Source organism: Artemia franciscana, chromosome 6, assembly GCF_032884065.1.
Source record: "Artemia franciscana chromosome 6, ASM3288406v1, whole genome shotgun sequence".
NCBI lineage: Eukaryota > Metazoa > Arthropoda > Branchiopoda > Anostraca > Artemiidae > Artemia > Artemia franciscana.
Genome location: NC_088868.1, coordinates 16234888 through 16252802, shown reverse-complemented (window position 1 = coordinate 16252802; position 17915 = coordinate 16234888). Strand labels below are relative to the sequence as shown.

The 17915-nt window shown below is 34.7% G+C and overlaps 1 protein-coding gene across 5 annotated transcripts in view; it reads left to right on the top strand.

Moving 5' to 3' along the window:
- LOC136028109 (EGF domain-specific O-linked N-acetylglucosamine transferase-like) overlaps positions 1-17915 on the top strand; it is a 51389-nt gene that overhangs the window by 18388 nt on the left and 15086 nt on the right. For 2 of the 5 annotated variants that reach the window (XM_065705741.1, XM_065705737.1), the window contains exons 1-3: positions 4119-4216; positions 8617-8817; positions 11144-11292. In XM_065705741.1, the coding sequence (XP_065561813.1) occupies positions 4154-4216; positions 8617-8817; positions 11144-11292 (413 nt within the window). In that variant the 5' untranslated portion in view covers positions 4119-4153. Of the gene's footprint in view, positions 1-4118; positions 4263-8616; positions 8818-11143; positions 11293-17915 lie in introns of those variants that run through there. The other 3 variants (XM_065705738.1, XM_065705739.1, XM_065705740.1) reach the window with 3 other exon arrangements.

Here is a 17915-nt window from a genome sequence, read left to right as displayed (position 1 = left end):
TCACCATTTATGAATACATGAATCTACAAATTTCTAAGTTTTGTTCTATAAATCCTTCTAAAACTTTCAATCGACATAATTGCTATCCTGATTCACTGTTTATATCAGATAAATTTTTTATTAGTTTAAGTCTGAAAAACGACTGCTCTCCCAAAGCAACGCTTGCTGAGATTGTCAAGAATATGCTATTTCACAACTTGAATTTTTTATTTTGATGCTAGCACGGGGCCCTTTCAAACATGGATTGGGCCAAATCCTTCCAATTGACCTTTATGTGGTACTGGTTCCTGAATGAGGTTAGAGAATGTCGTAAGGAAAGATTTAAGCGAAATGGAAATTCTTGGGAGGGTTTAAAGAGGGGGGCTTTGAATAGATTGGGATTTAGGACGAGCGGGTGTATCTGTGTGCTGTAGTGAGTTCTTAAGATTAGTGGTGATAGTAGCTCCTTATTTCACATTGTTCTCACGAACTGTTAATAATTCACACGGTATACTTATTATAGTGAATCTAACTATATTAAATGTATTAAATTGGAAAAAATCAAAGTAAGAAAATTTGCAAAGTCTTAAAAAGGAGTTAGATAAAAATGAATGTGGTTTTTCAGTAAGAAATAACAGAAATGTTTTTAGAAGTATTAAGTGTTCGAAGAATTGTTTTCATTTGCTAATCTGTATGAAACACAAGTTCCGCAATATGCAACTGAATACAACTATATGTGTTCTGATTTTAGCAGTGCGCCTAGTAATGGATTTAAAGTCTAATCTAGAGCCCAAGAAAGTGTTCTCAAGCATACAGCGCCCTTTTTCAGAGGAAGACATTTTCGTTGTATTCAAAATCTACTGGGTGAGGTCAATAAGGTGCGCTTAGGAATGGATTTAAAATCTAAACTACGGCCCAAGAAAGTGATCAATATAAATGCTTATAGGTATGATTATTCAAATTAACATAAATACACGAGGGCTAAAACCAAGGTATGATAAGCTAGTTCTGGAGTTATTTGGTTGTTTTACACTTTTCTTTTCATAGGTATATACTTTGGGGGTGGTACCTAGCACGGGGATACCATAGGTAATTTATGGTAGGCACGCCACCTGAATGGGTAGGGAATCTAAAGCGCCGAAACCCTATAGGAAAGTATGTATTCTCCTGATGAGCCCTTGTGCTGGGTGGTCGCCTTTGAATTATTTGTCTTATTTATTGTTTTTAATATTCGGTATATGACCACTTGTACTTACTTACGACACGACTGCCTGCCCATGGATTATTCTTTGTGGTTGATTGTGTACGGCTATGCTGCTATGTAGTTGGATGGATGAGTAAGGTTAAGGCCTCGTTCAAGCACTGATCTATTTAAATTACTAAAGTGGGAAAACATTCTTCCTTTTTCCTTCTGTCTTTCTTTTTTTCTTCTTTTTTCTTTAGTTTAATGGTGTGGGTTCGTTTCTGTGTTTGTGTTGTTGCACTGGTGATTTCTTTTTTCAATATATATATATATATATATATATATATATATATATATATATATATATATATATATATATATATATATATATATATATATATATATATATATATATATATATATATAAAAATAAGTTGTATGTCTGTGTTTCTGTCAGGTGACGTCATGTTTCTGTGTCGACTGACGTCATGAAGTTAGTTGTCGTCATTTTTGCTATGACGGTGATGTCATTAAAGATATTTAAGACATATATGTTCACGTAGAAATATATTAATGTTTAAGTTTAAAATGACTGATGAACTTACAATGGCAAAAACCGATGAAGATGCTCAAAGAGTCTATGCCAAAAAACTTGCTGCTGATAGAGAAAGTCAGAAAAGAAAGCGTGCTGAGGAATCCAAAGAACAGCAAGGAAACAGGCCTGAGGCTAAATAACGCAAAACCGCGCAGTTAGATGAAGATCCACCTGGACAGCGAGAGTCAAAACATATCAAAACTGAAAATGATAGCGATGATGATTGGGTTTGGGATTTTGACTTGGATAAGGTCATCAATGCCTACCAGATTTTAGTTAAAAAAACAAAGGTTCGGCGATGTGTATTTCATAGTGAAGCTGAAAAATAAAAAAGAAAAAGAAAACTGAAAAAAGACAAAATGTAAAAAAAAACAAAAAATACTAAAAAGAAAAAACACTCAAAGAGAAATTACAGACCGGGACACAAATGACGACCGGGACAGAGGGAATATAAATAACGACGGGGACACTCAAAGAGAAATTACAGACTGGGATACCGGGACACAAATGACGACCGAGACCGGGAGATTTCAGGCAAACATTACCTATAATACCTAGACCAACTCCTGCAGACGAAATGAATGCTTGCCCGAAAAATTCTAATTTATGGGCACACGTAAAAATATTAAAATTAACTACAAATATGCGTGTCCGATTGCAAAACGATGACTCTGGTCAAACATTTTCAGATCAATTGCTGGCAATTGGAAACGGAAAGCTCCCAGTAGACTCAATTTCAGGACGTATACAACTACCTACTGATTTCTGTAATTTAGTGACATCCAAAAATGAATTGATTGAAAAAGTATTTCCGAATATTCTAAAAAATTATAAAAATAATAAATGGCTAAGTGAAAGAGCGATTCTCGCACCCAAAAATATAGACGTCCACGAAATCAACAATATTGTTTTGACCAAGATTCGAGACCAGGCAGTCCTTTACAAGTCAGTCGACACAGTTTTGGAACCAAATGAAGCGGTTAATTATCCATCTGAATTTTTAAATTCCATAGATCTTTCAGGGTTTCCACCACACGTGCTACAACTAAAAATAGGCGTACCAATGGCAAGTCGCGTGCAATGGCACGCGACTTGCCGTAAAAAAAAACAAACAATGGAAAACCTAATAGAGGCCACAATCTTGACAGGGCCTTTTGAGGGTGAGGCTGTTCTTATTCCTCGCATTCCCATGATTCCAACGGATCTGCCTTTTCAATTTAAAAGATTGCAATTCCCAATTCGATTAGCATTTGCAATCACCATTAACAAAGCTCAAGGTCAATCATTAGAAAAATATGGTATAGATCTTAATACTGATTGTTTTTCCCACGGACAATTGTACGTTGCATGTTCGAGGGTCGGTAAACCTGACAATCTATTTATATGCAGCGACAATTGGACAGCGAAGAATGTTGTATATTCGCAAGTTTTACGCAGTTAATTTGTATTGTATCTATCTATCTATATAAAAACGAGTTGTGTGTATGCATGTTTGTTTGTTTGTAAAAAGAGCGTTTGCATATGACGTCATTATTAGTACATACGGCTTTGTATATGCACAGACAATGGGAAAGCCAAGAATGTTGTATATTCGCAATTTTTACGTAGTTTAACTCCTGCAGACGAAATGAATGCTTGCCTGAAAAATTCTAATTTATGGGCACACGTAAAAATATTAAAATTAACTACAAATATGCGTGTCCGATCGCAAAACGATGACTCTGGTCAAATATTTTCAGATCAATTGCTGGCAATTGGAAACGGAAAGCTCCCAAAAGTGGGAAAGCCAAGCATTTTGTATATTCGCAATTTTTACGTAGTTTGAAACACATATATAAATCTATCTATATTCACAGGTGGGACACAGGGACACAACTACAATGGCGCGTAAATAATATAGCGCGTAACGACTTACGCGCGCGGGGGGGCTTGGGGGGGCGCGAAGCGCCCAACCAACTAGGTGTTGGGATGGCGCGAAGCGCCACCCCAACAGCTAGTATATATATATATATATATATATATATATATATATATATATATATATATATATATATATATATATATACATGTCTTCTTAAAAAGAATCATAAATTATTGTAAAATTAAGCTAGTTAATACTTGGAAAATCCTAACATAAACTGAATATAAGTGAAGTTGAATGTCATTGAAATGAATTTAGTAACCTAATCTAAGAATACCTATCAAGCTATTGAATGACAATGCATACAGGTAGTCTGCTGTAATTTCCGAATTACATAGCAAAATGATTTTTTGTTTTTCTTAGAATTTAATGCAGAATTTTAGAATTTTATCGAGAACTTCGGTCGACATTTTGAACAATACATTCCGTAATTAAATGATATTTATGGCAATAATGATTTCAATTTAAAAGTAACATGGCATGGCTTTGGCCTTTAGCTTTGTCTGTTCTATTTTCAGACGTCATTGTTAATGCGAGTGTATGAAAGTCTTCAATATCTATATGAATGGCTAAAAACCACTGAAGTGAAATGACCTCAGTCCAGTTGTTGATTTTTTTTAATGTATTGGGCATATTTGTGGTTAAGCTTAGGCTACTTATAGAGTAAGAATTAGATACCTAAAGAAAACATGAAATGCACGGTTTTGTTCTAATTTCATTGCTATTTTGAAATGTTAAATTAACAATTTATAATTTTATTTAGCCACAATGAAAGTGAATTGGCTAAATGGATATTCACCCTTTGACAAATGGAAAAAAATAGCATGTAGGCTTATATAAAAAGGTACTATCTAATCTATAGACCAATCAGAGGTGTGCCATAAGTGGGGGATGGTAATGATGAGGGGGGGGGGAATTAGCCATGACTTGATGCCCACTTAATTGGACTAGGCTATATGTCTTGGCTTATTCTACAACTAGCCATGACTTGACTTGCCCACAACTATTCCATTTTTAATTAAGATTAATTCTGTTTTGTTCTCCTTTTGTTGCTATTTTAAAATGGTAAATTTACAGTTTACAATTTTATTTAGCCACAATGAAAGTGAATAGGCTATATGGATATTCACCCTTTGACAAATGGAAAAAAATAGTACAGGCTATAAGCTTGTATAAAAAAGTACTATAAGTAAAATTCTAGTTCAGTGACTTTTGGCTATCTCAGAAAGGGGTTATGTTAGGAAAATGAAACTTTCAGGAATGGGTCTACAGGCTAAAGTATGTCACAATATTTTGAAGTACCTACCTCCACTCCCTTTCCCTCTAGAGGGTCCTGATCTTTGATGACCTTTAAAAATATGTGTGTGTTATAAAAGTGAAACCTTGCAAAATAGATCTTCTGCTTGAATGAAGTACAACAAAATTGTTTTCAGCTTCACAACTTTGCTCAATCCCAATTTATAAGGTTTTAAATATATGCAAATACATTTCCTAAATTTGGAAAAAAAACATTGATATGGCTCAGAATTCTGCTCAAATAACAGGAATTGCATTTTCAGAACTAAAGGGAGAGAAAAAACAACTGGTAACTGAAAATTAAGGTAAAATGTTCTTTTGTCAAAATTTCAAAAGGTATAGACATGTCATGTAGGCAAATTTCAGGGTCCTTTAGAGGGAGAAGGAGTGGAGGTGGGTACTTTAAAATACTTTCCTGGGATATACTTTAGCCTGTAGACTCATCCCTGAAAGTTTCATTTTCCTAACCTGACCCCTTTCCAAGATAGCAAGAAGTCACTAAACTAGAATTTTACTGGTACTATCCAATCTCCTTATGAATACAAATATTTTTGCCATCTAGTTGGATAAATTGGTCCATCCTTATAGCAATAATTAAATTTGTCTACTAGTTGACATGAAAATTTGCAACACTTTTTACAAACTCCATGCAACACTTTCTTTTCAACTAGCTAGAAACAAACATTTCCCAGAAACACTTCTTTTTACCATCTAGTTGCCAAGTAGCTTTTCCCCAGAATTTTTTTTTTCAACTAGCTGATGAAAATCTTTGCCCCAGGAAGAATTTCCTTTTCCAACTAGCTGGAAAAAGAGTTTGCCTTAGAAACTCTCTCTAAACCAACTAACTGACAAACAACATTGCCCCAGAAACACTAAATTAATCAACTTTGCTGTGAAATTTCTTTGGACACAACCTTTTTCCAGAAAAAAAAACTTTCTACTCATAAATTTGTATCAGAAATAGTTTATTTTCTATTTTGGTTAGTTTATGCTATTCTGGTTAGTTGGGTTGGATCCACCTTTGCCATTTTTTCTTTTGAAGAGAAGTCAAACATCTGGGTCATTAGCCTTTCCTATGGAAAAAAAGCTGTCATAATTCTGGCATTATGAATTCTGCCATAATCAATATTGAGAAGCCCCTGAAGGTAAGGTAAGTGCAGTAATGTTTTGAAGTGATGTGCTTTTTCAAAGACATGAAAATTATTCTGGAAACGTGGATTTATCTGACTTAATCACCAGACTTATTTTCTGACCAGAAAAAAAAATCTGGGCAACAATGACTTACCTTTATTCATAGTTTTCTAATAGGCTGAACTAATGGTTCAATCAGACACCAAGAGTGAAACTGTTTTTCAAAGAAATGAAAATTATTGTGGACACATCATGGATTTATCTGACTTAATCATCAGACTTATTTTCTGACCAGAAAAAAATCCTGGAAATAATGACTTGGCTTTTTTCACAGTTTTCTAATAGGCCCCCTTACTAAGTTTACTAGTTAACCACAAGGGGTTGCCCCAGAAACAATGGCAATGTTGTTTGTCAGTTAGTTGATTTACAGAAGAGTTTCTAAGGCAACCTCTTTTTCCAGCTAGTTGGAAAAGGAAACTCTTCCTGGGGCAAAGTTACTCATCAGCTGGTTAGTTAATGGAAATTTTTCTGGGGAAAAGTTACTTGCCAACTAGATGGTTAACAGAATTTTTTCTGGGGCAACCTCTTTTTCCAGCTAGTTGGAAAAGGAAACGTTTTCTGGGGCAAAGGTTTTCATCAGCTAGTTGATTTTCCTGGGGAAAAGTTCCTCACCAACTAGATGGTAAACAGAAGTGTTTCTAGGGGGATTTCTAGCTAGTTGGAAAGAAGGTGTTGCTGGGGAGAAATTACTTGTCAACTAGTTGGAAAAGGAATAGTTTTCTGGGGCAAATGTTCTTGTCAACTAGTTGACAAATTTGATTATTGCTATAGGGATTGATGAACTAGATGGCAAAAATATTTGTATTTATGAGGAGCCTATATGCTATTTTTTTCCATTTGTCAAAGGGTGGTGTCCTGTGAATATATCACTTGATGCCTTCCTTTATGCTTTTTTCACAATGGAGGAAGGGGGGTTGTTACTAGAGGCAAATTTAAGCCATATTAAGAGATACTTCTGAGAGGTTTTAATGTAAATGCCCCATTTCTGTTGTTGTTTTTTGACGCACCTACCTGTTACATTGTAATGATCTGAATCGTTTTTATTAGTAAAATCACATTCTGAATGAGCTGTAGGTATTACGCTTTATGCAGCAGAAGCCTCCTTACTTACAATAGTAATAATAAGGAAAAAATATTGACTTTGCAATACGTTTTCTTGCTAGTAAATGAAACACGCAAACAAAGAAAAAAGAGACACTTATTTGCATTTGGTCATTTCTCAGAGGTTTTGAAGAAAATGCCATGTTTCCTTGAGTCAAGGCATATTCACGTCACCATGACAACGTATGACTGGCCCACCCCTAGCAAGCAATTCCAGGGAGGGAGTGTGGATGCTATTAAAGATAAATTTAAGCCATTAAGAGGTATTTCTAAGAGGTCTTAATGAAAATCCCTTGTTTCTATTGCTTGATTAGACACACCCACTGTTACATTGTATTAACTTAATCTCAGTATTAGCAAAATCACATTTCAAATGAAAGTTGTTGTAGCTGCAGTCACAAGTTGTCATAGTTGGAAGTAGTCACAATTGCAAATAGTTGTATATGCAAGTTGTTGCAGTTGCAAGTAATCATAGTCCCAACTAGTCAATGTTGTAGTTGTAAATAGCCATAGTTCCAAGTAGTCAAAGTTGTAGTTGCCAGTAGTCACTGTCAAAAGTATTCACAATTGTAGATATGAGTAGTTGTAGACACTAGTAGTCACAACTGAAGTTGTAAGTTGTTGCAGTTGTAATTGGAAGTTGTCACAAATAGTCATTGTCAAAAGTAGTCATAGTCATAAGGAGCAGCTTTAGTTGAAGTAGTTGCAGTCACAGTTGAAAGTAGTTGTAGTTGCAAGCAGTTGCTGTCATAGTCAGAGGTATTCACATTTGCAAGTAGCTGTAGTTACTGTCAAAACTAGTTGTTGTAGTAGTCTTGAGAGTTTTAAGTTAATATCCTTAGCTGTTCCTAAGATATTTTAGATATACCTTTTGATAACCTGGATGCACATAGTGTATTTTTAACATACCTCAACATTCCCTGAAATTACACCTTAGTACCCTGAGCCTTTTCAGGCCCACCCAAGATCAAACATTTCTTACTTTTCCCAACAGTAAGTCCTATCAAAGAATATTAAAGCTAAAAAAAAGAAAACGAGAATGTTTAATTTCATTATATCAAACACAATCTGAATCCACTTGTACAAAAATACCAACTATTGAACTCTCATAAACTTTGAAGATTAATATCGACTTGGGGAGTTTTTAGAGATTACCAATTCCTACTTTTGAACCCTGTTTCATTGCATTCTGTGTCTTGTTTATCAATGAATTTATATTTCATAATCTACAAGGTATTTATAATTTTAACTTTTGAGAAAATCTGATATAGGCCCTAGTTAGCTACATGGATAGTTGAACTGCTATGGAATAATTTTCGATTGCCATTTAATTGGCTTCTTTTTTTTTAGGATAAACTGTGTTTTGGGTATGAAGAAAATTGTAGTGACTCTCAGTTGTTTTATCCCCAAGGGACATGTGATAATCTAGCTGTGGGCTGGGCTCAAAGTCTTGAAAGTCAAAATGAAATGTTTTATGAGTTTGGTGATTTTGGTTATGTGAAGAAAAGAATAAAAGAAATAACAAATATTTGTCAACCTGTTGAAGACAAGGTAGGTACTCTTTCCATCTTTTTGTGAGATTTTTTATTTTCTTTTTATTTATTTCTACTATTATCAGACTATAAGATGTGTTTATAGTACTGTCGATTCTGTATATCTGAGATAAGAAAACTAATGGAACTCTCTGCCTTGATAGCTTTGCGTGTAACCTACGAGTGTGCTTAGCTAAACAAGTCCTGCTGAAGCATTCTTACAATCGGGGAATTTTGGCATGGTTATATAGAGCAGTGGCATTACCACATGTTATAGTTCCCTGCTTTGAGAATGGTTCATATAAATAGAGAGACTAAAATTAGGTCTGTATTATGCAGATATTTGAAGCTTTTGAATCGAATACTGCTGTTCAAGAGAAACTCATATCTTTTGAATAGGTATCAAATTTTGATCACTGCAAAGCTATGGCAGAGTGGGAAATTAATGCTAGAAAAAATGCCCTTGAGTACCTTTATGACTTTCTTACATTGCATGTAATTTACGAGGTTGAGTGTATATGGTGAATATAATCTAATCGTTCATTAGTTAAGTATTGTTTGTTGTCTTTTTTTCTTTACTCCACCATTTTGTTTTTTAAATAAACTATCTAGATCTATCTATTATTGAACTTATTTTTATCTTTATCTATTGTTAAAAGATTTTCAGAGCTTATTATATTTTTCTTTCCCAGGAGGAATTTTTTTTTTATGAGTCATGTATTACATAAGCTTAAATGTAGCAATACACATTTGAGGTACTGTGAAAGTTGGAATTACTGTCTTGCTTAAAAGTTTTTTATTTGGATAGGAAAAATGATTTGCAACTTAAAAATAGTAGTAATTAAATTTTGAGAAATAGTAAAGCTAATGAAGCTTTAACTTAGTTACTAGACCAACTGAAGTCTAGAAACTTCATTAAAAAAGTAGGAATTTTAAATGAAGATTAATTAATTGATGTAATTAATCTAGAAATGATTTAGAATTAAAGCTTGGAACTTTCTCTGTGAATAATGGCTGTCAATCAGCGTTTCTTGTTTTCATCAATTACTGATATGGAAAAAGTTAAAGAAAGATGGGCGAAACATTTGGAGAACGTGCTAAACCGAGATACAGTTACAGGAAAAGATATAGAGGAAAATGAAAAAGTTTTTGATACTTTGAATGTGAAGGAAGATTTGTTTTGTGAGGAAGAATTAGCAACATTACTAAAAGGATTAAAAAATAATAAGGCTCCAGGTGCTGATAGTGTAGTAAATGAGTTTCTTAAACATGGTGGCTCTGAGGTTAGTAATAAGTTACTGAAGATTGTGAATATGATTTTTGAACAAGGGGAAGTACCTAACGATTTTAGGAAAACCTTAATTGAACCACTATATAAGAAAGGTGATAAAAGTGAGTGTCGTAATTATCGAGACATTAGTCTGGTCTCTGTATGTAGCAAATTACTTACCATATGATACTTTTTAGACTGGGAGATGCAGTGGAAAAAGTTTTAAGAGAAGAAGAGTGCGGTTTTAGAAAAGGTAGAGGATGTTTCGACCAAATTTTCAGTCTTAGGTTAAAAACTGAGAAGTGCCTTGATTGTCAAACACCTTTGGTCCTCGGTTTTATAGATTATGAGCAAGCGTTGTATGGTATATCAGACAAATAGATTGAAGTGATTAGTGCTATGTACGAGAATAACACTACTATGGTTAAGGAAGGAAATGAGGTTGGCAGCTGGTTTTGTATTAAATCAAGATTTAAGCAGGGCTGTGTTCTATCCCCCTTTATATGGATCATTTTCACGGACTTTGTCTTAAGGAGCACAGGAAAGGCAATGGGAGACCACGGAATCAAATGGAGAGGAAAAACTCTCCTGGACTTAGATTATGCTGATGATTTAAGCATCCTAGAAGAAAGTATGAAAAAAATGAATGAACTTTTAAAGGCTTTGCAAGTTCATGGTGCTAGAATAAATTTGAAAATTAATGTTAAGAAGATTAGGTCAATAAGGCTAGGAATAAGTGAAGATGAAAAGGTGATGTTGGGTAGCGAAATGATTGATCAGGTGGGCAGTTTCACTTACCTTGGTAGGGTTTTCTGGGCAAATAATATCCTTAAGGGTTTGAATTTAGGGACAAAAAGGTCCCAGGTAAGCGTTACAGGGTATGTGGCTGCAATTTAACGTGTTGTCATGTCTTGAGCAAGACTGGCTAAACCGCCTACCCATAGAGGTTTGCATAACAAACTTCCAACACTGTTGAAAATGTGTAAATTTTGTTATGTAGTGTAATTTACAGACAGTCATGACCTCACGAGGATTTAAACTGTCAATATCATTGCATTTGGGTTACATTTTTTAGGACAATGGTTTCCTAGAATGCACTGACCATATGCGATTTTGCAGAGGAAATAATATATATATGGACTTTCGAGGACTAGCTAAACAAACACATCCACTTCGGTATACAATGGATGTCTTGGGCCCAGGAGATGTAGGAGCTAGGTGTCAGTGAGTTGGTGCTTCTTTTTCTTACCTTAAACAAAGAAATGGTCAGGCTGGCTTTTGCTGCAAATGCTAGTTTTTGCTTTCTTTAATATTATAATCATTTTTTGATGGACTTAAGCCTAGGCTTGAAGAAAATATACAAATATTTGTGTGACTCATGAATTTTCAGAAATGCTCATATAGAAGATAAAACGCTGCAAGTTAATCATAGTATGCCATTAGGGTAATGTACTAAATTAAGTTTTCTGACAATATCTTTAATGGCTAATCTTGTTTAATTATTTGAAGGATTTTTTGAATTACCATTTTGTTTGATTTGGCTTTTATTTTGCTACAACTGAATTATTGTTAAGGTATATTGTTATCCCGTTGGTGGGGGTTATTGTTATGTTTTTGTTTATTTATCTAGATATATGTGTTTGAGCTTGGGGTTGACATAAGAACCAAATGGTTTTTTGGTTTTCATTTTTTTTTGTAAATTTGTGAATTTGATACTCCCGGAAAAAAAAAATTCTAAAAATCTTAGTTTCATTCCAAAATGCAGCGGGTAGGGAAGATTTTGCTTCATATTCTGGAAGCCACCCTTTCCTAGTGTATAATGTTTAATAATTTTAGATCTAGCTCCATTCCATTATGTTACTTTGGCTCCTCGTAAGCCTGAAGCTTTAGAAAAGTTTTATCTCCATTTTCTGTAAAGAAGATTATGATTCAGTTAGTCAAAAAGATTTCACATCGATTTATTGTTCTGTCAAAATACATAAAAAATTAGAATTGTTTAATTTTTAACCTCAACCGGTGTGCTATTTTAGATAAATATTTTATTTTAGCCCATCATTAACGCAAAAATATGGCGGAGTACAGAAAAAAAGAACAACATGAAAAAAGACTACTTCAAGAAACAACGATTAGACTACATAGACTATATACATTCATAGCTCGTAGATAACGCGCGACGACAGGAAGTCGTAAAAATGCTCAAGCACACCTTTTCCCAGCATTGCTTTCCAGCTCTGCCAAAACATCACGGGGGGTGTGAATTCGATACTTCTCCAGGAGAAATGTATTTCTCTCAAAGAGCTTTTTTGTGTTCCTTTGTATTGTCGTTTTTTATTCTCAACTCTGTTGAGCTGAGTAACATTGGGCCAGGCACATGGCCAAGGCCATGATTAAAACAAAATTGTAAGCAAGATTTGCCGCGCCAGCAAAACTTGATGTACTCCTAGTCTTGACTATTATTGTATGATACGCACCTTTGATGTAAAACAGTTAAAACCCATTTTAAAGGAATCTAAAAATGGCTTTCTTGTATATAAATCTGCTCAATACCATTCCATGCGGCAACTCATCACTGGATGCAGTTTTCTGATACATATTTCTTGGGGAAACGCTTCCTGGTACGGGAATCCGTATTAGCCACTCTCTTTTCGTTGTGTATTTTTGATAGTCCCCCCAAAAAATCTTTTGAAACATCAGACTTCAGTGAGTACTTTGTGGAATAAGTTATCGACACTCTTCATGAATTAGCTGTCTGATTTGTTTCAACTACTATTTTTTTGAGTAAAAGAATTTGCACCAGGTACAGATCATCCTTTTATTCCATACAACTGTTTTCGCGGGATATCCAACAGTAATGGAAAAGACCACGTTATCAACCAGACAGTTCGCTCGTTCTCGCGTCAGCCCTTAGTAACAGATTGCATACGCCAACGAAGATGACCGTAATTCCGGTATGCTGTCCTATGGCGAAAGATAGAATCCCCAAAACGATACTGAAATCACGCAACGGTACTGGAGTTACTGCTCCGTCACGCATACTAGGGGACCTGAAGCACATCTGCTCGATAGTCAAACCCCAGTGGAAAGACGTCTGGGTAGCAGTGCATAGGAGGAATGCCTGTTGTATCTTTCTGGATGTCGTGGGTGCTTCTGGCAGCACATGAGGAACTAACTTTAAGATGTTTTTCCGATGGATAGTCGCCCTGAAAGTTTTATCACTTCAGGTGTTTTTTCTTCTAATGTGATGACTAGCCATACCATGAATTCGTCCTTAGTAAGGAAAAAGAACATCCAGCCTGGAGAAAACGTCATAATCAGAAAAATTAAATTTTCAATGAGTGCAAGCTGTCTTAAGGGTAAAATGCATCATTATAATTCAGCAAGCCATCGAATATGAATGCAGTACATGCAAACAAAGATTAAAAACAAGCAAAGCGTTAAGGTTTTGGTGAAGCTCTTTCGGCTATATTTTTTTTTACATTAGATTTCGAGAGACTGTTTATGTATGCAAGGACAAAAATTTGGCTATAAAACAAGCTACTATGCTCTTGAAACACCTCGGATAATGAATGTTTACCAAAACCCACTTCTTACGGAGATTCGGTACAGTGTTTGATTCTTTGTGTTCTGGTTTCCACAAAACAAATTCCATTGCTAATGCTTCAGATCTTAAAGAATAAATCAAAGTTATTTTCAAACAGTACGCAGTAACGAACTACAACTAGGGAGTGACTTGGCCCAATAGTAACTGAAACTCTAAAAAGAGAAATTCTGATAACAACTAATACTTCAAAAGAATTGACTTTTTATAATGATTTCAAATATATAAAATTCGTAAAGTTTAATAATACCTGTCAAAGGCTACCAGCCTGAGAAAATTTGCCTGCTTCTTTGAAAAAAGGGGTAGATACCCTGAAAAAGTCATACAATTTTAATGAATATCCCACCATCATATTTAGCATATTAGAGTACTGTAGAGGCTTGAAGCTCCTATTTAGAATAATTTGGAATTTTTTACTTTTTTGCTAGAAGAAGATCACGGAGGATCGCATCGAACCGATGGTACTAGAAGATCGAGAGAGGGCTCATTCAAACGGCAATTAAAAGTTCTGGTGCTCATTTTGAGTGTCCAAAAAGATCGGAGGGCATCTGGATCCCGTCTCACACCCCTTTTTTTTCAAAGACGTTTGATCAGAATTTTGAAATAGTCGTTGGTTCAGCATAGTTGAAAGTTCTAATAACTATGCCTCTGGGGATGACATGACCCCCCACAGCCCATTGGGAAAATACTGCGAGTTATGCAATTTGACCATTGTTTACATTTGTTATTGGGAAATGTATGAAATTTATCAGTAAAATTTTCCTCGGGCAGAACTCTTTGTGGAGAGGAAAGTATCCAGGGGAAATTTTACGTGAGGGGAATCTTCAAGGACTCATATGTGGAATTCTTTTTATTTGTCTTAATTTCTCTTTGTCTGATCAGTTTTACCTGTGGAGTGAATGTTCTGAGGGAATTGTCCCATAGACATTTTCAGCGGTGGGGGAATCATTTGGGGTTATTTTTCCTTGGGGGAATTGGAATAAAAAGCTTTTTTTAAAGTATTAAAAAACTTTAGTATAGAGAATAAAGGTTTGAAGATGGGACAGCCTTCCTCATATACGGAATAATTTCCATTTGTCTTAAGTTCTAATGTTGCTCCTTACTCTCAGTTAAAAAAACTTTTTTTCTAAGATGTGTTGAAACAAACCGCTTTCTTGCCTCCTGGACAATCTGTATTTCCATTGTAAGAAGTGAACGATGCAACATCTGTTCTTAACAAAGTGTTTGAAAAGTCTCCCTGATAATATCTAAAGTTTTGGATCTAATTATGCAAAGCTCTGGCTAAGTCTGGTTCAAGGAGCACATTCGAAGTTTCTAGTCACTATGGACTGCACAGTCGATGTAGTCTATATACGTATAACTAAGTCACCTGTTAAATTGATCGATTTTTTTTAGACTATCAAACAGTTCGTGGTAACGAACTGTAGTAAGGAGCGACCCGCCTTAATAGTAACCGAAACTCTAATAAACGGGATTTTGATGCCAGTAGCTATATCAAAAGAATCGTATTTTTATGCCTATTTTAAGTATATAAGTTTCATCAAGTTTAGTCTTAACCACCAAAATTTACGAGCCTGAGGACAGGTGCCTTATTTTAGAAAATAGGGGGAAATACCCTCTAAAAATCATAGAATCTTAACGAAAATCACAACATCAGATTCAGCATATAAGAGAACCCTACTGTAGAAGTTTCAAGCTCATATCTACAAAAACTTGGAATTTTGTATTTTTTGCCAGGAGACAGATGACGGATGCGTGTTTATTTGTTGTTTTTTTTTCAGGTATGACCGTATCGACCCAGTGGTCCTATAATGTCGCGAGAGGGCTCATTCTAACGACAGTTAAAAGTTATAGTGCCCTTTTAAGTGACTAAAAAAATTGGAGGACACCTAGGCCCCCTCTTACGCTCATTGTTTCCCAAAATCACCGGATCAAAATTTTGAGATAGCCATTTTGTTCAGCATACTTGAAAAACCTAATAACTATGTCTTTGGGGATGACTTAATCATCCCCAAAGACTTTATTACGTGATAGTATCTTTCCATGGAGGAATTTATCACGAGGGAAGAGAATTTCCATGAAGGGGGCGCAGGATTTTCTAGTATTATTAAAAAAAAAACAATGAGAAAATTAAAAAAAAAAAGTTTTTTAAACTGGAAGTAAGGAACAGCATTAAAATTTAAAACCAACAGAAATTATTACGTATATAAGGGGGTTCGTCTCCTCCACAATACCTTGCTCTTTACGCTAAAGTATTTTTATTAATTTCGAATATTTATTTTACGGCCTTTGTGATTGAGGGGTCATTCTTAAAGAATTGGGACAAAATTCAAGCTTTAGTGCAAAGAGTGAGGTATTGACGAGGGGGTGAACCTCCTCATATACGTAATAAAAATATACAAATATAGAAGTTTGTTACGTAAGTTAATTCGTAAGTTACATATATTTATTACTAATAAAAACGTTTGTAATAAAAATTAAAAGTTCTGGTTGCCTTTTTAAGTAAACAAAATGGGAGGGCAACTAGGTCTCCTCTTCCCTTTTTTCATCGAAATCGTCCGATCAAAACTATTAGAAAGCTATTTAGCCAAACAAAAAATTATTTGCAAATTTTGTTTTAATTATTGATGTCTGTTGAGCCAAAATCAAAACATGCATTAATTCAAAAACGTTCAGAAATTAAATTAAGGAGGGGAAAGCCCCTTTTTATACGGATTAATTTCTGTTCGTTTTCAGTTTTAACGTCGCTCCTTACTTTCAGTTGAAAAAACCTGTTATTTTTGTTTAATTTAACTTAACACGACCAGATCATGGATGCTTTTGACTGTTGTTGAGACAGAAGGTGTAGTAACTTTTTTTTATAGTGGCTCAAGCTTAAAACAAAGCCAAAATAACAAATTGACAAAGGAGAAAACATTGACTCTTATCCCTTGAATAGTGACTCGGTGGAAAGGTTTTCATGGATACACTTCTGTACAAAACAGTTTCTATAAGGGACTTTTCCTTTCAAACAGGTGTCCTTTTACAGGTATTCCATGCCATACTGGAGGATATGCAATCTTTGCGCCCATCGCTGTAATTTAGAAACCCACTTAAGATTAGTCTCGGGTGTTTGATATTGTAACTTCTGCTTCTATCATCGTAATTTTTACAGAAATCCTTGGATGTTGGAACTTTCTTTTGTTAATCTCGGTGAGGTTATCTAAATTATCGAATAAATCATTGTTGAAAAGCAGATTTGATGTTTTACTTTCTACGAAAAGAGGGTCACTCTTTGCTAGGTTCCTGCAACTCCATTTAAAAACTAAATGACGAACATTTTATTTACCATACTCAATTATTGTTCTTCTATTTTAAATGCAATTCACTTGTTGTTTATTTATCATTTAATGATTATTTATTTCTTCTGTTAGGCTGTTCATACTTAGGCTTCTTAGGCATTCTGTTAGGCTTTAGGCTTCATAGGCTGTTCAATACTTCGACCCAAAACTTAAAGAAATATTCTCTGGTGGTTATTTCATTTGGTATTTTGATTATTATGTTTAGATTAATTACAGTTTAGAGCAGGGGCTTTAAATTTGTTTTGAGTTATGTTTCCTTAAAACATCTGATTATTCTGACGGCTCCCTTAATTTCAGTTTTTTTCAAACTTTTTTGCCTTCTTCAGAAATTGGAAACTTCACCTTTTTAAAGACGATTATTTATTTACCGGGAAAAATTGAAACGGTTATTGTTTTCCTTGGTATAATATAAAATATCAAATTTCAACTATTTCGGTAATATCCATTCTGGGCTTGGACAGCCATCATGATCATCATGGCCTGGTTGCAGTGCAAATGCATTCAACACGGGTACTACATGCAGTTTGGTGCGCCTTTATATGGCTAAGCTAGTTTAAAAATGAATTAAACTCGAATTTTAAATTCATAAAATTTTTACTGAACATGGATTAACAGTTCACTTCATTAAAATTCGACTTGTTGGAATAAGAACGGATTTGGTGACCTTTATTTCTAGTTCAACGTTAATTTTCAAGCAATTCTGACTCTGCGACAACATTAAAGCCTGCTTCGCACAAATAGGACGTTGCAAACGGAACTAAAATTCGTAGAACTTTACCGCTAAACTTGTGCTACTAGGGAAACCAATCATTGCTACCATCTTCATCAATTTTCACTTTCCATAGCCGTAGTTTTTTTTCTGAATGTGGGAATATATCCATCAAAGGCTACGAACCTGAGAAAATTTG